This window comes from Macadamia integrifolia, chromosome 5, assembly GCF_013358625.1.
Source record: "Macadamia integrifolia cultivar HAES 741 chromosome 5, SCU_Mint_v3, whole genome shotgun sequence".
NCBI classification, from domain to species: domain Eukaryota; kingdom Viridiplantae; phylum Streptophyta; class Magnoliopsida; order Proteales; family Proteaceae; genus Macadamia; species Macadamia integrifolia.
Window position 1 is genome coordinate 14,203,475 of NC_056561.1, and position 24,688 is coordinate 14,228,162.

Below are 24,688 nucleotides of genomic sequence, written 5' to 3' on the forward strand. Positions count from 1 at the left end.
ATTTTTAAAGGAAGGAAAAACTAGCTAAAGTTCCCAAAGGGGGATGTCCCAACCGACGATGCCATTGTAGTAACTCAGAGATGGAGGGGACGTAGAAGATGTCTGAAGAGCCTCACCAGAGACCAACATCGAGTCATCATCAAGCAGATACAGACCACTACAAACCCTACTAGAGCCAATCATTGCCCCTGTCACAAGATCCTGAAAAACACAATGAGACAGGAAAAATGTGACTTTGCAATTAAAACTAGAAGTAAGACTACTAATGGACAAAAGGTTAGTGGGAAAAGAAAAAATATATAATACAGTAAAAAGGGATAAAGAGGGGGTATAGCCAATAGAGCCCTACCCCAGAATAGTAGAATAAGTCCCATTAGCCAATTTGACCTTACCATTACCGGGACAAATAGTGTATTGTGATAAAAGAGACAATCAGTCTGTCATATGATTAGAAGCCCCAGAGCCTATAATTTAAGGGGTAGAAGGGACAGACATAGTATGACCACAAAAGGAGATACCTGACCCAGAAGGGGTGGAATGAGCAGAGCTCGCAGTGGCAGGTGCAGGAGAGTCTGGTCGTGTCAAGAGGCGTCGGAGGGCAGTAAGCTCGTCAAATGATAGTGAAGCTACTGAGGAGCTAAGAGCAGAGTCAGAGTCGGGGCTCTCAGTATGGTTGGCCTGCCCAGAAGTACCGGCACGACCCTTCCCTCGCCCTTTTCCAAATGCATCAGCAGGACGACCATGAGCTTCTAAGTGTGACGCTCCTTCCTACAGTAATCGCACTTCACTAGAGTCCTAGTAGAGGAGCCACTAGACTGTGGGGCTGCACTAAGGGACTGAGTGCCAGAAACAAATGCAGATATATCAGTAGGAGTGGCAGCTTGCTGTGGAAGCATAGTGGTACGTCGACTGTCCTCAAGTTGGATCACAGCATAGGCTTGATCCAAAGTAGGAAAGGGGTCACGACTCAAAACCTAGGACCACAACTGATCAAACTCCACATTCAGACTTGCCAGAAAGTCATAAACCCTAATTTTGTCCTCCCGCATCTGAAACTTGATGACATCTTCAGCGGTGGAAGGAGTATACTCCTCATAGAAATCCAACTCAATCCATAGTGACCGCAACTCATAGTAGTATTATGATAGAGTGAGCCCTCTCTGCCTCAAATCACGAACCTTCTGCTCAAAGACCTGAGCATCATTCCCTTCCTGGGAATAGATATCCTGGACAAACTTCAAGATCTTCGCAGCGCAGTCAAGGAGGAGATAGCCATACGAAAGCTATAGCAACATGGAGTTGACAAGGCCATAACCAAAGAGTTGGCACATTCCCACTTGTCAATCTCAGTACCGGTGGTCAAAATCTTCGTGGTTCCAGTGAGGTACCCGTAATAGACACGGGACTTGATGAAGATGCAGACCGAGCGTGACCACATAAGGTAGTTTGTGCCATCAAGCTTGATAGCACAAGGAGGAAAGGTAGGAAGAGCCGTGGGGTCTCCGCCAATAAAAGCAGATGAGATGGTAAACATGGTTGCTACTCAAGGGGGCTATGCAAATAGAAAAGACACTAGCCGGAGATAAAGAAAGCACCAAAATAACCAGAAAAAGCTGAAAAAACCAAAAATTGATAAAGGGTAAAACCCTGAGAAAATGATTTTGGGGATAGCTCTAGAACAAAGACCTCAAAAGAAAAAGTGGTCGGTACATACTACCACAAGGATAAGAGGCACCAATCGCAACAAACATCAAGACAATCGGAGCATCGAGCAAGGAAAAAGCATCCCGGCAATGAAAAAACAATCTACGGAAGAAAACCCTGAAAAAGTGATAGGGATAGCTTTAGAACAGAGACCTCAAACGAAAAAATGATCGGTACATACCACCACAAGGATAAAAGGCACCAATCACAAAAAAAAATTAAGTCGATCGAAACATCGAGCGGGGCAAAGGCATCCCGGCAATAAAAAAACCTTCTCAGGGAGAAAACCCTGAAAAAGTGATAAGAAAAAGGTTTTGGGTCTCTCAGATCATTGTAGAATAGAGTCTGAGCCCAGAGGAAAGATGGATAGAGGCTAGAAACCCTCTTGGTGGTTTAAGAAGCTCCCACCATGAGAGAGAAGCAGATGAAGAGAGATGGACGGAGGCACATATGAAGGAGGCGTTGGGAGAGAGAGAAATGAGAAAGAGGCAAAGAGATGGAGAAGAGGGAAAGCCCTTAGGATTTCGGATCCTAAGGCTCGGATACCATGTTGAATGGGGTAATGACTTGTGTCTAATATGACATCAGCCCACTTTATTTATAACAATGGAGAGAAGATTCTAGAGAATTACAAAGACCATTAAACCCCTAAGGGTCCTTTTGGTAACTGACACTTTCCCTAAAACCCATAAAACTCATTATTACAACACTTGAAAAGATAATAACTCTAATCTCCCCCTCACATGCAATAATAATTTCCAATCTCCTTTGCATGGTAGTAAATCTGAGCAAATAATCTCCTACCACCATGTCATGACGGATGAGCATCAAATAAAATGTCCAATCAAGAGCAGCCACGACCAATATCCTCCTATAATAGCAATTAGGCCATCACTCCATGCAAGTACCCATTTCTTACAAAACGCATTGCACCTCAAATTGATGTGATCTAGGGGTCCAACACCCAAAATATGGGGTTATGTGCCCACAAATCATAAATTTGTAATTAATCCATGCAATCCCAAGTTTAAACCCAATTATGGGCCCACCCAAGAGAAGTAAAACTCAATTCCAACGAAGTAGTGGCAATCTGGTAATAAACCAGAATTTTCAAGGATTCACTGTAAGTAAAGGGGGGGAGAGGATATGGTAGGGATTAGTACTTATTGTGATATACTTGGAAGAAAAGTTAATTGAAGGATAGGACAGAAATAAGGGGAAAGATACAGGCAATTTAGGAAAGTCAAGTGATAAAAAGGAAAAGGAGCTAAATAACATGTGAGTTGTGAGTCTTGTGACGGACTTCTACTCAGTTACGCAACCAGCAATCATCGACAACGAAGATTGTGGAAGCAGCTGTGCAGCAATTAGGGACAAAGGTACCAAGGAAACAGCGGTAACAAAAGGTCGCGACATCCATCTTCTTCCTCGCAATGGATGAAGAGTGAAATGGAGGAAACTATATTTGAAGCAAATCAACTTCAACAGGAAACTGAAAACCAACCAAATCCAGAATAGCCGACTGTTTGTGACCGAATCAATCTCTGATGGCATCAGAATCCAGCCACATAACAACCTCAAAAGAAACATACCAATCGACTACGCACCAAATCGATAGCAAAGGGGAAACAGAGCTACAGTATGCATCAATTAGCAGAACCAGAAATCAGAAGGTATCAGCAAATGATACCTGTTCAGCAACAAATAATGAAAAGTTAGAACCAGAAAATTGATAATAGCACATTCGTCGATCACTTTAACAGTAGCAGTAGCAGCAAATGGTAATTACTTCAGCAAATAAAATATCTTTTTCTTCCACAAGTGAAGCCAAGAACAGTAGATCAATAATAAACTAGAGAAAACAGGGAATCACATGAGAGAAACTAGCACAGCAGCAATAGCAGATTCTGCCAAGCTTGAGGAACTCGAGAGAAAATAAATGTCATGCAACGAGAGGAAAACGAGAACCAAGGGGAGTCTTCAACGAAACAGCATAGCAGTAAATGATACCAGATAAGATTTACATGCTAAATCTTCAACAGAACCCAGTGCTTTTCTTATAAGAACTAGGGTTTCACCAGTAGCAAGAGACCTTGGAACGACTCTCAAAACAGCTACTGGTAACAGCTCTGATACCATGATAGAAACCCAAGATCTGTAACCAGTAGCTTGGGAGAAGAGTAGAGAAGAGAGACTGCAAGGAGAGGAGCAGCCGATTTATATTGCTTCCTCCCTCCATCAAATTATATATAAACCAAAGAGTTAAAACCAAATAAGCTAAGTAGTACCTTTTACAGCAAGATAACTAGAAAATAGAAACCTACTCTAATTAGGAAAGATAACCTAGCTAACTAGGAAAGTAAATAAAATAACTATGTCATGTTGGGACAAAACCCCAACTCGTGACTCAGTTCTTAAACATCTTGCTTCTAATACTCCAATAGAGAGCAGCACGAAACAACTCCCACATCTTAGATCCATTACAGCCCAAGACTTTCATACCAGAAACTAAAAGACCACTTAATGAATCTGGCAGTACCCAGATGATTCCGAAATTGACCACAAAATGAGCCCCCCGAGTAAAGAAATGACACAATGAAAAATGGAGAGTCTCAACATTCTTTATAAAAATGCACTCATATATTAAGCTCTCCCTGACTTGCGCTGGGTTGAGATTCATCCTTCAGACTAAAGAGCTTTGCTACCAATTATAGATTTTGCACTTAGGGTATAATGAAAAATGATAATGACAAAGAAGAAGAATAGATGTTGCAATATGGGTACAAAGGTATTTTGGTCTTGTATCCATTCTATATTGTTCTCCTCCAACAAACAACAACAACAATAACAAAGCCTTATCCCAACTAAATGGGGTCGGTTACATGGATCCACAATGGACAATTTTGCAAAATTAAAGGGAAGGAAAAAAAAGCAACACCTCCGGGGCATCCCACTTAGAAGTGATTGGCAACATGGATCTTTGCCCTCCAAACAGCTCTATTTGATGTCAAACTAGGATCTAGATTGTTCTCCTCCATATTATAAATAAAGCTAGCATGTGTCTCACTAGACACAAGTCATTTATTCATTCCAACATGGTATCAGCGGGGGTGAGATCCAAACCCTAAGGATCTCTCTCTCTCTCTCTCTCTCTCTCTCTCGGTGGTCTCTCAGTGGTGACTCCTTAAAACCAGCGATAGTTCCCCACTAGTCTCGTATCTTTTTCCTCTAGGCTCTCAGATCTCCCCTCTCCAATGATTGAGAGACCCATCCCCTTTGTTCCCAAATTGATTTTTAGGTTTTTCACCCCTGATCAATTTTTATAACTGGGTTGTTATTCCTAGCTTGCTGCAGCGATCGGCTGTGAATATGTTCCCTTTGAGTGCTGCCTACCTGCTTTGTGGCTTGTGCTAGCTACCATTTTTTTATCAATAAAAATACATTAAAACAGGGGATAGAATATACAAGGAAAAAAGGGAGGGGAGAAGCGCAAGCCAAAAGGGACTAGCCCAAAAAGGGGGGAACCAAAGGGAGCAAGAGCAACCTAACAATTAGCAACCAGCCCAAAGGAAAACCATATAAAGGGGGGGGAGGACTAAGGGGGATACAGATCATCATGGGGGTGGTGGGAAGATAAGATCAAAGGAGGGACCCCAATCAACAACAGTAAACTTGTTCCTTGGGGAGTTCCTATACTTGAGAGAAGCAAGCCTGGAGCTAACGTCAAAATAGATGGCAGTCCAAATCTTGTCATAGGAGCGAAAGTTTGACGTCCATCTACGAAGATTACGCTCCAGCTAAAAGCAATTGATGGTGGCGTAAAAAGCAAACTTGCCAACGATGTCACAAATGGTGGAACCAGAAAAAGTCATGTCAACCTAGATCCACTCTCTACTGAAGGGAGGATAATTCTTCTGGGAGGCCAACAATAGCTGAGGACCCTCTTCCAAATGGAAGAGGAGAAGGGGCAGAAGCAAAAGAGGTGACCAATGTCTTCGGAGCCATTCCAGCATAGGCAACGAGAGGGGGAGAAGGAATGTGGCGATGGATGAGGAAGGATTGGGTTATGAGGAAGTTAGAGATGGCACGCTTAGCAGTAAAGCTATGGCAAGGGATATGACCTTCGAACCAGATAATCTTGCACTAAGGCACAAGGGGAGCAAAAGAACGATAAGATTCCAAGCAGAGGCAGAGGAGAAGAGGCCAAAAGACGAAGGGGTCCAGGAGATTTTATCCTCTTTGTCCCAAAGGCCAAGGGAAAGGGGGGAGTGCAGCCCAAATATACTCAATAAGGGGAGAGGATGGGGGAGAAGACCAGGTCCCGTCCAAGATGATGGAGGCAACCTTGGCTGATTTGAGAATCGCCGAGGAGTAAACGGTTCAAGGGCTGACAATAGAGAGGAGCACACCGAAGGGGTGCCAGTGGTCTAGTCAGAGGGAAGTGGAGGACCCATTCCCTATGGATGAGATAGTGGTAAGGGCAATTGATCTAAGACCAAGGATTTTCCTCTAGATCCAAGAGGCAACAGGGATGAGAGGGACTGTCCAAATAGAATCATTCTTGAGGAGAGTGGAGTAGACCCAAGAAACCCAGATGCTATTTTGCTTGGATGCAATCTTCCAAATGAGCTTGAGGATACCCACTGAAATGTTATCCTTAACCCTTCTTAGACCAAGACCACCTTCGGCTTTGGGAAGGCAAACAGCAGCCCTGCTAAGAGGGTGGAGGCATTTGGATTGCTCAGCTCCTATCCAAAGGAAAGATAAAGCATTGATTCGCTCACTTTGGAAGTAGAAACATGGAGGGAGAATATACAAGACCAGTAGAGGTACATTGATTGGATCACAGATCTGGCAAGCACCAAATGATTGGAATAAGAGAAGAGTTTTCCTTTCCAAAGCTAGAGCCTTATAATCATGAGATCAAGCATGAGGGTGTAATGATGAGCGGTAAGCCTAGCAAAGATGAGAGGAAGACCAAGATACTTGATAGGAAATGATCCAATAGTAAATCTTGTAAGCTCAAGAAGGTTCTCTTTGACCATATTGGAGACACCGGCAAAGAAGATGAGGGATTTAATTAAGTTGATCTGGAGACCATACATAAACTCAAAAAGCATAAGCAAGGACATTATGGAGGAAAAGGAGAGGGTATCAGCCTTGGAGAAAATCATAAGATCATCAGTGAAGGCAAGATGGGTGAGTCCAATTGACTTACATTAGGGGATGGGGGATATGAGATGGAGGACAGTAGAGGATTGAATAAATCTAAAAATGACCACAAAGGCAAGGGCAAAGAGAAAGGGAGAGGGGGCATCCTTACCTAATACCAACAGAAGAGAAATACCCAGTAGGACTACCATTGACTAAGACAGAGAACTGGGGAGAGGAGATGCAAGCATAAATACAATCAATAAAATGGGGGGGAAGAACATCCGGAACAAGACGTTCGATATGAAATCCCATCTAATGGAGTCAAAAGTTTGTAGATGTCATCGATCTTGAGAAGAGCAACAGTGGGGAGGGATTTCTACTCAAATCCTCGAACAATCTCATGGCAAAGGATGATATTATCAACGATGTTTCTACCTGTAATGAAAGCGGATTGGTTGTGACTGAGAGAGTCGACAACTAATTGGATTCTATTGTCTAGGATCTAGGCAATGAACTTGTAAAGAAGATTGCCAAGGGAAATGGGCGGCCTAAATTTAGCCATTGCAGAGGCACCTTCAAGCTTAGGAATAAGGCAGAGGAAGGAGTGGTTAACACCTTTGATCTGGGAGTGATTGAGGAAGAAGCTTCTAATGGCTATCACAACATCAGCTCTAATGATATTCTAGCAAGAGGAAAAGAAGCCCATATTGAAGCCATCAGGATTGGGATCATAACCAAAAGTCGACTTTCATGGTTCTTTACCCTTATTGATTTTTGGATTTTTAGGGTGATTTTTGGATTTTCAGGGTTTTTCCCTACTCTTTGGTTCTTTTGCTGCCTTCATTTGATGAATCAGATTTTTGTGGCTTGTTCTAGCCATTTGTCATTATGTCAAAGATTTCAACTACATCCACTAGTGGAGGTAATGGAAATCCTCTAGAAATTTTCCCACATTTCCAACGTGTGCCACTACCATCAAGCTTGACGATACCAATTATTTAATGTGGTCACATTTGTACTATCTGTCTATCAAATCCAATGGTTATTATGGGTATTTTACTAGGACTATAGTGAAGCCGAATACTATACGTACAGCTGCTGATAAATGGGAGTGTGAAAATTCCATGATTATGGCCTTCCTCATCATAACTATGGAACCACAGATTGCTCAAGGTTATCTTCTACTTGATTTCGTTGTCAAGATATGGAAGACTGCCCAGGACACTTATTCCTAGGTGGGGAATGATGCTCAGGTGTTTGAAAAACATTGCAATAAGGTTCATAAGTTGAAGCAAAAGGAGATGACTCTGTCACAATACTACTCTAAGTTACATTCTCTATGGTAACAGCTAAACTTTTATGAGAAGCTTCATCCTACCACAGCTACTGATATTGCCAACTCTAAAAAGCGGGAAGACAAGATAGGATTTTATGACTTCTTGGCAAGACTGAATATTGAATATGATCATATCCGTGCTCATGTTCTTAATCATGAACCCTTCCTTCCCTACCTTGGAGCAGTCCTACTCTATGATTCAGCTTGAGGACAGGCAACGTATTACTATGTGTATCACAGATTACTTCAGATCCTCCATAGGGATCAGCTCTCATTTCCAGTACTCAACCTCATAGCGAAGCTTCCCGGTCTGGCGGCTCCTCTACCAAAGCGCCAGTGAAGTGAGACTACGACAGCAAGGAGTGTCACACCAAGGAGCACTGTTGGAGACTCCATGGTCGTCCTACTGATGATTCTGGTCACGGTCATGGTTGTAATCATGGTAACTCTAGTCAGGCCAACCATACTAAGTTCTCTAACCATCCAAGGGATGCCAAATTTACTCTTATCAGATGAGCTACTTGCCTTTTGGTGCCACCTGACTAAGATGGAGTCTCCTCAACCTGCATCTGCTACTTCTGCTGCAGTTATTGCTACTACTAATTACAATCTTTCCAGTTCAGGTACCCCTTTTTTGTGGTCACAGTACTTCCTCCCCATGGATTATCGACTTTGGGGCATCAAATCACATGACATGTTCTTACCACCTTTTTCTCTCAATATACTCCCTGCTCTAGTAATGGCAAGGTCCAGTTAGCTAATAGGACTCATCCCAATATTTCTGGAAAGGTGACTGTCCGTTGTTCTCCCTCTATAGCTCTTTCTTCTGTTTGTATGTTCTATCTTTTCCACTAATTTATTGTCCATTAATAGTCTCACTTCCGATTTTATTTGCAAAGTCACTTTTTTTCCTTCTCATTGTGTTTTTCACGATCTATTTATAGGGCAATGATTGGCTTTGGTTGAGTGCACAATGGTCTGTATTTGCTTGATGATGGATCTTCTCTGGTCTTTGGTCAGGCTCTTCAGGCATCCTCTTTGCCATATTCAATTTCTGAGTTACCACAATGGCACTGTCATTTCGGACATCCTCTACTGGTGAATTTAGCTACGATTTTTCCTTCTTTCAAGCATTGTAATTTTTTAGTGATATTTTTTGTGAGGCATGTGTTTTGACCAAACAAACTCAAATAAGTTACTCTATTTTAGATAATAAAAGTGGCACCCTATTTCATTAATACATTCCGACATTTGGGGTTCCTCTCGTTGTATATTTGTACCTTGCTTCCGATGGTTTGTTACCTTTACCGACTGCCATTCACAGACTACTTGGGTTTATATGATGCAGACCAAGGGGGAGATTTCTTATTGTTTCCGGCACTTCCATCGCATGGTGCAAACTCAGTTCAATGTGACTGTTAAGGTACTTCGAAGTGACGATCGTGATAGTACGACGGCTCCTTTCAATCTTATCTTGTTGATAATGGGATAGTTCGTCAAACTAGCTGCGCCGATACTCCAGCTCAACTCCAGCTCAAAATGTTGTTGTTGAGCGGAAGAATCGACAACTTTTGGAAGCTGCAAGGTCTTTGATGTTTGAGCACATTACTCCCCCCCCCAAATATTGGAGCATCGCAGTTCTTACAATTGCCTTTCTGATCAACCGGATACCCCCTAGGGCTCGACTACTTTTCGGTTCCTCTCTAAAGTCTCCGAGTGTGTCAGCTATGCTCATGGCCATCATCTGTATGGGAAGTTTGATCCTTGTGGCCTCCGGTGCATCTTTTTGGGTTACTTTGCCACTCAAAAAGGCTACCGGTGTTATCACCCTCCTAGGCATTGGTTTGTGACTTTGACGTTGTCTTTCATGAGTCTAGGCCTACTACCCTGTGACACATCTTCAGGGGGGAGCATTCTTCTACAATGAAAGATGTGCCGCCTCTTGAACTTGATACACCACCATCACCTGTTCCAGCCCCCATTCCTATTCATGGGGAGCCAGCAGCCAATGTATCTGTTGAGGGGGGTCTGAAGCCTATACTCCAGTTTGGCCACAACCAATGATGCATGTCTATGTTCGCAGACAACAAACCAAACCACTACAGCTCCTGCTCTACCACGAATCGCCAACTCTCGATCCTAATCCTGTTCCCTGATCCTAGTAATCCTCTTCTCTATTCTAATGTTGATCCCATTAGTGATTCTGCATTGTATTTTACTAATATTGTCCGCAAAGGTGTTAGGTCCTATACTTTACATCCTATTGTTAAAATTGTTTCTCATGACCCACTTTCTCCCTCCTATAAATTTGTCACACCCTGCCTCAAATTAGGCCAAGGTATGCGGCACTAGACACCCACATTCAGTCAGCTTAACCCTCCAGGATCACAGATGCAATACCTTAATTTCACAAATACCACCAAGATCACAACTAAATCAAAGTACGCTAATAAAATAACACATTTACCAATGGTGATGTACTAAAATGATTAATTACATTATACAATTTTTATGTTTGTAAACAACCACAGGTTTCAATATTACTTACTACATATTTCATAAATATTTACATCAAAAGGATCAACTGAAATAACAAAAGTGAAGTCCATCAGCATCCTGGTGTCTCGCAGACACAAGCCTCACAACCGTCATTGAAATCCAATCCTACCTTAGCACCGGTTCCACCATCTAAAAAGAGTAATCAACATGGGATGAGCTTCACAAGCCCAGTGAGGGGTGTACATGCAAGCACACGCAAACAAATGATGCAATGCATGCTCAAGCAAATTAGATGATGCTCATGATCCGGTTTTAGCACACAATACCTAGCAAACAATTACTAAGTCCAAGATAAGGTCTCAGTGCTACCGCAACATAGGTGGTATCCCTAGTCCCGGAAAACCATCAGTCACCCAGCAATACAAGCTAGTTGAGAGTCAGGAGCCTGCAGGTCTCGGAAAACCCTCTGGTCACCCTGCAAACCCCTAATAAGTGACCCCACCTTACAGCCATAGTCCCGAAAACCCCATTGATCACCCAAGTTGTAGAACAGTCACGGTCCCAAAAATCCCCTCGATCACCCGTGCTGTGGGGCAACCATGGTCCCGGAAAACCCATCGGTCACCCGTGCTGCATCCAACTCTCTGTGTACAATACGTCGCACGGTGGATATGGTGCTCTCAATAACATACCATCCCATAGGATTAGCTAGTACCTAACCCCCTACTGGCAAGGGGTGTAGCACCAAGGTCTGTGAATCTTAACCAAATACAATCTACATGAGTGTGCACTTCACATACCATTCATACACACATCCTCTGACCTCTAGGTGCCCACGGTACCGGAACGCAACTAAGTCACACCGTGCCCCAGACCGTCAATACCACAATTACAACTGTAGACCTCATCCACAGAACCATAGCCCATATTCACAGCTCACAATCACATAGCCACAATAACATACCTCACTAACCTCCACAATCTAGAAACCATTCCATAACCTCATCAATCCATATTCACAGGTTAGCAGATAATAATAGCAAAAGATAAACAAATCCATCATATCATAATCACATACACATGATTCATGCAGAAATAGAAAATAATGCAAAAACACTCTGTAAAATAAGATCAAACACCCACACACCTCAATCTGATATCAAATCGTTATCGTTGAATTCCCGTCACCGCGTATCATCCCCGATTGATTAGGTTTCTAACCAATGGTGTATCATTTTTGTTAAATATTTATAACACCTAATATGACCATATATAGGTTCACTATTGAACCCAAAACAACTCTTAACAGCCCATGTCCCAACCTCATTTAAAGCCTCGAAAATGCCCCTGAGTTACCCCTACCCATAGGGTTAATTTGGGTAAGAAGTTAGGAAACATGACCCACAAGGGGCAAGGCATAGTTCAACCAAAACAGAGGCTAATTGGGCTTAAAACACCCCAACCGGCGGGTGTCAACCAGCGGGTCATTTCTGCAGAATTTTTCTGCAACTCCATAGGCTATTTTCCAAATTTCTTTGGCTTGGGCAGCCCATGGCTGATGGGTATTGTCCAAGGCAACATGGGGAAGGTTTCCCAATGCCTCTACAGCCCTTAAAACTCCCAATTACAGTAATCAAAACTTCATAACAGTATACTATCCCATTCTTACAAAAATTTCAGAATCAAACCCAAACTAGGTAAATTGAAGGGATGATTCCATTTTCCCCAAAATTTGTCGTTCAGTTAAAGTCAATTGTATGGAACACAGTAACTTCAGTCCAATTCCACTCCCAATTGAGTGAGATAATGAGTTACAAGGAAGGAATTAAATTAGTTAATCTAAATTTCCCAAATCTGAAATCAATTAAAATTTTTCCTACACTTTTCTACAGAATTCTAACCATATTCTTCCTCAATTCAGTCCCAATTATACTGAAATATCCTTGTATGGCAAAAGCCCTCTATTTTGGGGTTTGCAGGGATGGGTTTAGAAGTAATTAGATCCCTGAATCCCTACAAAACTTGGGTATTCAGCCACAGGTACTGAATTCAGTCCATAGGGACTCGAATTGCAGTCCCTAATCTTATGAAATCTCTAACCCTAACTACCTACTGCTACTAATTGAACTAAAATCATCAAATTAATAGGTAGAACCTTACCTATATGTAGGCAGCCTCCCAAAATTGCACCTGCTGTTCCCTTCTTCTTCTCCTTGCTGCTGTTCACCGAATTTTGTCGCAGCAAAATGAGGTGAAACAGCCGCCCGAACATGTATATACCCAGGGTCTGTTTTGGCTGAACCACTTAATTCCCAAAATTAATTCTTGAAACTAATTCTAAAAACATAAAATTATTTAAATTAAATTCCCATTGATGGACCCCACCAAATGCTGACTTATTAGGTTGAATTTGGTCAGCATTAGGACCACTCCATAGTGGGTAAGTGCGAGGCTCAGGGGTTAGGGATGTGGGCCCCACAAAGAAAACTCAAATTTTCCTGCATTCTGCTAGCTGAATGGACAGGCCGGTTGGCAGCTGGGTAACTTGCCGGTTTACCAACCTTTATCTCTCTTGCTGTCCTAACTCCTGGGTTCTTAATTCCACCCAATGTAGGACTGGTCCCACTCCTATTTTGGCCATTTTACACCTCTTCCTAACGAGAGGATTGCCAAACTTCCCTCTCTTCTGAATCCACCACAGCAAGGCAGCCTATCTCCTGTGCCAACTAGGTCCTGACATTGAGCTCAGCTACCTCCAGTTTAGGGTGTTACAAGTTTTGTGTCCTCTCTGGCCTCTCCTTCTATTCCCCAAACATGGCAATAAGCTATTGCAGAACCACAACAGTGGGCAGCTATAGTTGAGAAGATGCAGGCGTTAAGGAAAAATGACACATGGGACCTGGTTTGCCTTCCATCACCGAAGAAGACGAATGGTTGTAAGTGGGTATTCACAGTCAAGCAAAGAGTTGATGGTCTAATGGATCCTTATAAAGCAAAGCTTGTTAACAAGAGCTTCGCAAAAACTTATGGGATCAACTACCAGGAGACGTTTGCTCAACTGGACAAGATGAACACTATCTGTGTTATCTGGTTCTATGCAGTTAACTTAGGCTGGGATCTTTAACAACTAGATGTCAAGAATGCTTTCCTTTATGGGAACTTGAGGAAGTGTATATGGACATTCCCCCTGGGTTCGCATGCTCTAAAACACAAGAAAAAATGTGCAAACTGAAGCATGCTCTATAAGTTGACGTAGTCGCCACGTGCTTGGTTTGGGCGGTTTCATAAAGCCATGGTTACCGCAGCATATTCTCAAAGTAATGCAAACCACATATTGTTTATCAAACGATAAGGTGAAAAACTTGCTCTGTTTATTGTTTATGTTGATGATATTGTCGTCATGGGTAATGATTTTGAAGAAATTTCTCGCCACAAACAATATATTGGCAAGGAATTCGAAATTAAGGATCTTGAACAGCTTTCTTACTTTCTTGGTATTGAAGTTTTCAAGTCCACTAATGGCATCTATCTGTCTCAGTGGAAATATGTGTTTGACCTTCTCTCTAAGACTGGTATACTGGAATGCAAACTGGCGAAAACTCCCATTGATGCTAATGCTCACCTGTTTAGCAAGGATGGAGATCCCGTGGATAAGGGATGATATCAAAGATTGGTAGGGCATTTGATTTATCTTCCTCAAACTCTCCCGGACATTGCTTAAGCTGTCAGCCTAGTTAGCCAATACATGCCTGATCCTTACTCTACCCACATGGAAGTAGTGAAGCACATCCTCCAGTACTTGAAATCTGAACCAGGTCAACTCCTTTTGTTTTCATGCGGCTACCTATGCTGCTTTATTATAACAGCAAATCTGCCATCAGCATAGCTCATAACTTAGTCCAGCATGATCAGACGAAACATGTGGAGATTGATTGTCATTTCATCAAAGAAAAATTGGATTTGAGTCTCGTATGTGTGCCTTTTGTTCCTAACAACAAACAATTGATTGATGTTTTTACGAAAGGTCTTGGACTCTCAGGAGGAAGATGTTTTATCCTATTGTTTGCAAGTTGGGCATGTGTAATATCTATGCACCAACTTGAGGGAGAGTGTTGCAATATGCATACAAGGGTAGAATTGTCCATAGGGGTTTCTTGGTCTTGTATCCATTCTAGATTGTTCCCTCCATATTATAAATAAAGCTGGCCTGTGTCCCTAGATGCAAGTCGTTCATCATTCCAACAATAGGAAACGAGAGTGCACACATGAGTTGCTCTCCTCACTTCACTCATTATGCAGAAGTGCAGAACACAAAATAATACCCCCAACTCCTGAAAGTAAAGACCTTTAAGTAAAATAATGACCAAGATGCCTAAAGTATCCTCTTATATAGGGGCTATCTCAACCCCTAATCATTCCACTTCTGCACAACTCCAATAAGTGATAGAGAAAATGTAGCCTATGGACAAGATAGGAATGGATTAGATACGAGAAATGAGTCATATGTATTTGGCTGGCACATCTCTTAAAATATAAATATTTAAAAAAATATAAATGGTAACAAAAGAAATAAATTTATTGAGAAATAAAATCAGCAAAAAACTTTACAATATACAATTTGTAGTACAAAAAAGTTAAGGAAATCGCAGAAGTACGAAATAACAAAATTCTACAGATTAAAAGCATACAGATACAGGCTCAAGCTCAACATCTACTCATTGTAAAACTCACCCAATATTCTCCGCACCTGAAAGGTTTTGAAAAGCAACACCAACAACCTTGTCACCCATTATCGCAGGGCCTCCACTGTTACCCGGGTTGATGGCTGCATCAATTTGTATGGCCATCAGCTGGGTTGCACCATGGACATATTGTGTTGGCTCAACTCTAGATACAACGCCTTTGGTAACAGAGATGTTGTCCCCACCTGCAGCCAAGAAAGGAATCTAAATAATTTTGCATCAGTACATGTACAATCGCATACTGTTCTATGAAGACCTATATTCCAAAATGAACTGACCAAAGAGTTGAGATTTAGGGCATCCAATGGTTGCAACTTTTCCATCCATATTAGTAGATATTCTTGTTAGAGATTACGTTCCAAGGGTAGTTTGAGAACTAGTTATGTTATATTGTAATTCTTATTTTTCCCTTTTTACCTCCCTAGGAAGATGTATGTAATTCTTTGTAATCTATCAGTGAAGTAATATGTGTTAGAGAGACAATACTCTCTACACAACATACTCCCGTTATTTCTCTCCTTCTTCCTCTTCTTCTCCAACCTTACCCACTCATCTTCTTCTTCTTCTTCTTCTCTTTTAGTCTCCTGGTTACTCACAATCCTTGCATTCTAACTTGGTATCAACTATCAAAGCACACGATCTTGGATTGAGAGTCGGATTACAAGTTTCCGACTTCCATTTCCTCTCTTTGGAACCCTAGGTTACAAAGGGGTTCCAAGGAAGAGAGCATTATGTGAAAATCTTGAAGAACTTATGGGATGAGCTTGAAAGGTGGTCAAAACAAACTCAAGAAGAGTTTTTATACGAAGAAGTAGAAGGTTGGAGCTGTTTGGGGTTCACAATAACAAAATCAAGGATTCCAATGACTACCACCAGCTCCTCTTTGGGATTCTTCTTTCTCTCTCATCCGGCAACCATTGGAGGTGGGGTGTACATCATTTGGATTGCCCAAGGCTTCCCTATCAGGCTTCTAAGCCCTCAGTCCTAGGAGGATGGAGTTTTGAGCTCGCAACTCATTTTTCAATACATTTGAAGGTACCACCTTCGCTGTTTTTCTCCTTGTTTGCTTCCAAAGTGTTATGACCTCACTTGTTTCCGTTAAAGTGTGCCTTTATCTGGATTTTCTTTGGTATTGTGTGTTTACCCCTTGTTGGTTTATCTCTGAGTATTTGGGAAGGAAAATTTGGGTAGAGTGTGTATTCCCCATCTTGTGTGTGGTTCCTCATATACAATGTCTGAAGACAGTGACTTGGAGAAATTTTAGCTAGTGCATGAGTAGTGCTCATCCTACTCCTTTGGCCATTGATAACCCAAATACTCAGAACTCTCTTGTGAAGTTGGACAACACCAACTATTTGGATTGGCTCACTCTATGAAGCGTTCTTTGCAAAGTAAGGGGAAGCTAGGGTATGTTACAAGTAACATTCAAGCTCCTAACCCGAATGACCCATTGTATCCGAAATGGAAGACTGAGGAACCACTGCTATGACTTGGCTGATATTCTCTATGAAACCTAAGATTGGAAGAAGGTTTATATGAAAAGAGATCACAAAGGATATTTGGGACAGTGTTGCCAAAACTTTTGACCGTGTGGGTGACTCGGCTAAGGTTTATCAACTACTACAAAAGGTCGTTACCATGAAGCAAGGAAATAGGATCATTTCTGAATACTATAACACTGTCATTGGTCTCTGGGAAGAATATGATCACTATAGGAACCTCCAATTGTCCAATCCAGAAGATGAAGCTAAGGTTTATAGAACACTTGAAAAGGAGTGAGTTCTTATCTTGCTTGGTAGTTTGAATTCAGAGTATGAGCCAATCCGGATACAAATCTTGGGCTGATCTCCTCTTTCATTCCTTGATGAGGTGTGTAGCTATTTACAAAGTGAGGAGATCCGATGGGTGACCATGGAACCTGCACCCCCTCTTGAGCGGTCAGTTCTTATTACTAGCTCTCAGAGAGATTGGTGTGGTTGTGGCAGAGGCCAAGGGCCACCTTGTGGAGATGACAGGGATAGATTCTGATGTGATCATTGTGGGAAATCTGGGCACACTAAAGAAAGATGTTGGGTACTTCATACCCGTCCTCCTGGTATGCAAGGTGGATTTACTGGTGCACGTGGTGGTCGTAGAGGGGGAGCTAGAGCCCACAGTGTTCATATTGAGACTGATACTATGGCCGTCCTCCAGGTATACAAGGTGGATTTACTGGTGCACATGGTGGTCGTAGAGGGGGAGCTAGAGCCCACAGTGATCAGATTGAGACTGATACTACAAGGTCTACTACTAGCATATAGGCAGAGCACAGCTCCTTTTCTGAGGAGGATATTGCAGCATTCGCAGGGTCATATGATAGCTGGGGGCTCATCCTCTTAACTTACAGTGCCAAATACCTCATCTTCTCCCTTGCAAGTTTCCTCATCTGCTCCTTCCACAGCTATATCTTGGGTTATTGATTCTGGTGCCACTGATCACATGACTGGTACATCCCATTATTTTGATTCTTACTCCATTTGTTCCGGTAGGGATAAGGTCAGGGTAGTTGATGGCTCCCTTTCCTTCATTTTTGGTAAGGGTAGCATTCGTATTACTTCCTCCATTTCACTTGACTTTGTTCTTCATGTCCCTGACCTTACCATTAATCTTTCATATGTGAGTCATCTAACAAAATCCTTAAACCGTTGTGTCACATTTTTTCCTTCTCATTGTCTCTTTCAGGATTTGGTAACGAAGAGGATTATTGGCAATAGGAGTAAGGAGAAAGGGCTCTACTTACTTGAACCTCAATCACCTTTTCTAGCTCTAGCTCAATCTTGTGTGTGGACGTATTGACATCAATTTTGTGGATTCTGTTATGTTAAGCCACCAACATTTAGGACATCCCTTTTTTGTTATTATGAGGAAATAGTTACCACATTTATTTACTTCTTTTCCTGCATCTCATGTCTTTCATTGTGAACCATATATTTTTGCTAAACATTGTCGTCCCTCTTATCCTTATCATGGTATAGATCTATTGTTCCTTTTCATATTGTGCACTCTGATGTTTGGGCCCCCTACTACTACTACCTCTTTACTTAGTTATTGCTACTTTGTTTCATTTGTTGATAATTTTTCCCCTGTAACTTAGACTACTCTGATGAAGCATACAAGCGATGTTTATAATGCCTTTAAAAAAATTTATAATATGATTTGTACACAGTTTGACACCAAAATTCAAATTATTCATTTTAAAAAAGGAAGGGAGTATATGTATGGTGGCCTTCAAGACTTTTTTTTTATTGATAATGACATTATCCATCAGCTACCTTGTGTTGACATGCCCCAACAAAATGGGGGTACCTAAGAGGAAAAATCGCCATTTGGTGGAAGTTAGTAGGAGCCTTCTCTTTGGCATGCATGTTCCTAAAACTTTTTGGTCTGATGCTTTCTTTACTGCTACCTTTCTAATCAACCATATGCCAACAAAACTTCTTGGTTCAAAAACTCCTTTGGACACCTTGTCTCCTCTGTCTTCTTCTTTCTCTCTTCCCCCCAAAGTGTTTGGATACATTTGTTATGTCCATATTAATAAATCTTCTCAAACTAAAATGGAGCCCAACGCTCTCAAATGCATCTTTCTTGGATATTCCTCCACTACCAAAGGTTACAAGTGCAACCATCCTTCTTTAAGACGAAAGCTTCTTTCCAAACATATCACATTCCATGAGTCTGCCCCCTTTTTTACTCATCAGCATCCTCTTCAGGGGGAGCATAATAGGAGTGAAAAGGTTGTTGATAACATCCCTTTTCTATCCCCCTTGCCTATTTCCCCTTTTATGCTTGACATTCTGAGATGCAAAAGAGGTGGATATTGCTAACATTGGTGATCATTTAGGTGGTGGTTCAGGTTCTGGTAATGAAAAGGTGGATATTGTGTACACAAGAAGTAAGAAGACCTACCAAAGTCCTCTTTGAATCCACCTCCTAAGATTCACCTTCCTTAGTCAGGTAACATCCTTTCTCCCTCATCTAAGTTAAACCTTCCCATTACTATTCAAAAGGAAAAGAGAGTTTGTACTAATTTTATAGCCCAATTTGTTTCCTATGATTTTCTCTCTCCTATAAGTGTTGCCTTTACTGTTGCTCTCTCCTGTATTCCTATTCCCAAGAATGTCACTAAAGCGATGTCTGACTCTAAGTGGAAGCAAGCTATGACTGAGGAAATGATGGCCCTTGAGAAAAATTGTACTTGGGAACTAGTTGATCTTCCTAGGGGGAGAGTTCCAGTTGGATGCAGGTGGGTCTACACAATCAAGTACCGATCAGATGGTACTATTGAGAGATACAAAGCAAGGCTGGGCAAAAGGATACAGCCCGGTTTATGGGATCGATTATTAGAAGACATTTGCTCCTGTGGCTCAACATAATTCCATAAGGGTCCTCTTATCTCTGGCAGCAAACAAAGACTGACCATTGTATCAATTAGATGTGAAGAATGTCTTCCTTCATGGTGATTTAGAAGAGGAAGTGTACATGAAAACTCCTCCTACATCAAGGTCCTTCCAGCTAAAGGAAAGTGTTGGCGTACGATGTCTTGTATTCCGTCACAGTTTAATCCAGGCAGTACTAGTGCCGATGCCTGGACAAGCAGAACGGTCATGGGGGTTGCAAAGGGGCGGGGCAGGAGGCCCCCTGCATAGCAGGGGTGGAGTGGGGAGCAGCCCCCTGCTCAAATTTTTTATTTGAGGGCAGTTTTATAGTTTTCGGATTAGGGTTTTTCACTATATATTTGCAACGAGGTTTCTTTCTCCATAATGCAAACAACACTGAGAGGTGTAAGGACGAGCGTTGTAACCCTATTCTCCATTGATAGTGAAGCAGGATCTCATCTCACCGAGGATGTAGGCAATCTTGCCGAACCTCGTAAACCTGTGTGCATTGTTTATTCTTGTTTTTCCATTATCTTCTGTATCGTTTTAAGGTTGCGTTTCTACAAATTGGTATCAGAGCTCTAGGTTTCCGTTTTCTAGGGTTTGCTATCACATGGCAGAGAAGGGATCGAATGTCAAGTAAGATATCGAGTGGTTCAATAGGAAGAACAATTTTACCCTCTGGAGTCAAAGGATGAAGGATCTTATGATACAACTGGGTTTGACGAAAATGTTGTTGGGGAAGTCGAAGAAACCTATAAAAATTACTGATGAAGATTGAGAAGAGATGGAGGAAAAGACAATAAGTGTTATTCGATTGAATATTTCTGATGATGCCCTACAATATGTTGTGGGTATCTAATCTGCACCGCAGTTATGAGCGAAACTTGAAAGCATCTACATAGCAAAGTCCTTAAAGAACAAGTTGTCCGTGAAGAAGCAATTGTATTCTCTACAGATAGAGGAAGGTACAAATCTATTAGAACATCTTAACACGTTCAATCAGATCATAAGTGAACTTGCAAACCTTGAGGTTAAGATCGAGGATGAAGACAAACTGTTACTGTTGCTATCATCGCTCTCAGAATCGTATGATCACCTGGTAACGACTCTCTTGTATGAGGAGACACTTGAGATGGATGAAGTTATGGCTGGCCTCCTGTCCAATAAAACAAGGAAGAAGGCCAGCAGTACGAAATCTCAATGAGGTCTTTTCAGAGGTGAGAAGGAGCAAGAAAGAGAGATCAAATCAGACAGGATCTGGGAAAAGTCGATCGAAATCAAAAGGGGCAAAGACAAAGGTCTTTTGTTACTATTACAAAAAGGAAGGTCATCAGAAAAGAGAATGCTACGCAGACTTGAAGAAGAAATGTGTAGATAAGGCATCTGAGGAAGCTAACGTGGCTGATAGTTCAAATGGAAATGATGGAGATGTATTCTCTATATCATCAGGTAAGAATCAACCTTCTAATTCTTGGATTTTAGATTCTGGATGTTCATATCACATGCACTATTAGAAAAAATGAGTTTAATCAAAATGTTTGATGGGATAGTAAAAACTTTAGCAGATGTGAGCAAGGTTATTAAGGCGGTGAGGCAGCCGAGGCGTTTGAGGGTCTTTCGGAGCGCTTTGGCTATAGGGCGGGCAAAAGACGCCGCCTTATTGAATAAAGCGAAATATCTATAGAGGAACTATTTACAACAAGATGAAGAAGTGTTTACAACTAACAGAGTTCATATAGCAAACCAAGTTAGTGAGCTTAATTGAGAAAAATTGCATCAGCAACCTTATTGGACGACATATTAGCATCTCCAAACATGATGTACAGATGGCAACCATAATAAATAATCGAACTTTGCTCTATAGGAAAGCAAATTATTGGAAAAAAAGAAAGGAATATGTAAAATGCTAAAGGGCATACAATCATATGAATATTCATAGCAGTCATACACACATAGAAGGTGGAAAAAATAAAGGGGACAATAGTACAACACATTTTGCCCATCCAACAAAAAAAAGAGAGCTGCAGGTTGCACTGTTGGAGTGAAGAAGTGAAGAAGAAGAAGGGAGACTGGGAGAGGAAAAGAAAGCAGAAAAAAAAATTGAAAAAACATAGGAAATTAAGCCCCAAAAAGAAGAAGAAGAAGAAGAAGAAGAAGAAGAAGAAGAAGAAGAAGGTATAGAACAGCTGCAGTAAGAAAATAAAAAAAAGAGAAGAAAAACAGCAAGTAGAATGAAGAAGAAAGAAGAACGAAGGTTCGCTGCCGCTACCGGTGAAGAATTGTCGCCGCTGGAGTAAGATTCGAAGGAGGAAGGCTCCCATCGGCGCTGGTTCTTCCCTCTTCAGTTCAATAAACCCTTGCGATTTTAGGACTGATTTGCGAATTTTTTATGTAGAGTTTTAATATTAATAGCCTTAATCCCATGCATCTCATGTGTATTCTTCCCCATATACCTGCCAATCACCAAATGACATTTGGAATCTATGTAAATTAGTTTTAAAAAATAAATAATATAAAAAATTACATAAGGTGACCGCCCTGGGCATAAGTCGTCATAAGGCGCTATAAGGCGACTTAATAGTTAAGGTGGACCGCCTTATGTGTTGCACATAAAGCGGACCACTGCCTTAAACTCCTACAACCGTCTCAGCGCCTAGGTGTCGCCTTACTAGTGCCTTGGCGACACCTTAATAACTATGGATGTGAGACATGTACCAGAATTAAAGAAAAACTGAGTTTCTTTGGGGGCACTTGACTCAAATGGCTGCAAGTACATAGCAGAAGGTGGAGTTCTCAAAGTTATTAAGGGTGTTATGGTTGTCATGAAGGGACAGCTAACAGGAAGCCTATACAGACTCATAGGGAGCACAGTTACAGGTGGAGCATCTGTGACTACAGATGTAGGATCTGATACAAATGATACTTATCTGTGACATATGCGGCTAGGGCATATGAGAGAAAGAGGATTGAAGGAGCTTCATAAAAGGAAACTGTTGAAGGGAGTGAAAACTTGTAAACTGAACTTCTGTAAGTATTGTGTGTTCGGGAAACAATGCAAGGTTAGCTTCAAAACTGCAAAACATAAGAGTAAGGGGGTGCTTAATTATGTACACAGCAATGTATGGGGTCCTTCAACAACCCAATCTAAAGGTGGGGCAGAATACTTCGTGACCTTTGTTGTTGATTACTCAAAGAAAGTCTGGATCTACTTCATGAAGCATAAAAGTGAGGTGTTCACTAAATTTAAGTAATGGAAGGCTGAGGTAGAAAGGAAGATGGGAAAGAAAATTAAATATTTGAGAACAGACAATGAAGGGGAGTACATGTACAAGCCATTTCTAGAATTGTGCAAAACTGAAGGGATTACACGTCACTTCACAGTTCTAAAGACCACTACAAAATGGTGTAGCTGAAAGGATGAACAGGACACTTCTAGAAATAGTTCAGGGTACGAGGCTGAATGCAGGGTTGAGCAAGAGATTTTGAGCAGAAGCAATGAATATAGCATGTTTCCTCATCAACAGGTCTCCATCAAAGGCGATTGATTGTAAAATTCCCGAAGAGGTATAGACAAGAAAACCTGTAGATTATTCTATTCTAAGAATATATTTGGTTGTCCAGCCTATGCTCATATAGAGAGTCAGCAGCGTTCTAAGTTAGACTCAAAGTCTAAGTAGTGTATCTTTATTGGTTTTGAGAAAGGCATCAAGGGATTCAAGTTGAGGGATCTAAGTTCACAGAAGGTTCTACTTAGCAGGGATATTGTGTTTGATGAGTACCATATTGTAAAATCAAATTGCAGTTCACAAGCAGTTGATGAAAATAAAGAAGGTTCTACTGTGCAAGGGAGTTAGGTGAGTCAGAAACAACAAGAGAGAATGAGTCATCCAGAGACTTACCAAGACAACAGGAAACAGTAGAAGTTCCCTATATTGTGGCAAAGGGTAAAGGGAAGCGTACTCACAAAGCACCTATGAGATATAGATTTGAGGATATGGTTGCCTATGCCCTCACTGTAGGTACAGGTGATCCATCTTCCTACCATAATGCTTTGAGTGATGCACAGCATAATAAATGGATGATAGCTACGATGGAGGAAATGGAGTCTCCACAGAAGAATAAGACTTTGGAGATTGTGGAAAAACCCAAGGGAAGAAAAATCATTGGGTGTAAATGGATCTTTTGAATGAAAGAGGCAGCATCTGAGAAAAAGCGTGAAAGGTATAAGGCCAGACTTATAGCCAAGGGCTATGCACAGAAGGAGGGGATAGACTACAATGAAATATTCTCTCTAGTGGTGAAACACACTTCGATCTGAGTACTACTTGCTTTGGAGGCCATGTATGATTTGGAGCTTGAACAGTTTGATGTGAAGATTGCATTTCTTCATGGTGACTTGGAGGAACAGATTTATATGGAGCAACCTGAAGGTTTTAAGGTGCAGGGATGTTTGTCTGCTTAATAGATTACTTTATGGTCTTAACAATCTCCTATGTAGTGGTACAAGCGCTTTGATTCCCACATGATAAAGATTAGCTACACAAGAAGTGAGTACGATAGTTGTGTTTATTATAAAATGTCAAGTGATAATTCCATTATTTTGTTGATGCTTTATGTTGATGACATGCTCATTACTGCAAAGAATAAACATGATATACTCTCTTTGAAGTCTTTGTTGAGTGTTGAATTTGAGATAAAGGATCTTGGCGCAGCTAAGAAGATCCTTGGTATGGAAACCCTTAGAGATAGAAATGCGGGTAAACTTTAGGTAACTCAGAAAAGGTATGTTGAAAAGGTGCTAGAGCATTTCAACATGGAAAAGGTTAAGCCGGTTA

At 41.4% G+C, this 24,688-nt stretch overlaps 1 protein-coding gene across 6 annotated transcripts in view; it reads right to left on the reverse strand.

Annotated features, from left to right (window-relative positions):
* Positions 1-24,688, reverse strand: part of LOC122078806 (protease Do-like 10, mitochondrial) — a 123,363-nt gene that overhangs the window by 64,046 nt on the left and 34,629 nt on the right. For all 6 annotated transcript variants that reach the window (XM_042644947.1, XM_042644945.1, XM_042644948.1 and 3 more), the window contains one exon: positions 15,425-15,620. In XM_042644947.1, the coding sequence (XP_042500881.1) occupies positions 15,425-15,620 (196 nt within the window). The remainder of the gene's footprint in view (positions 1-15,424; positions 15,621-24,688) is intronic.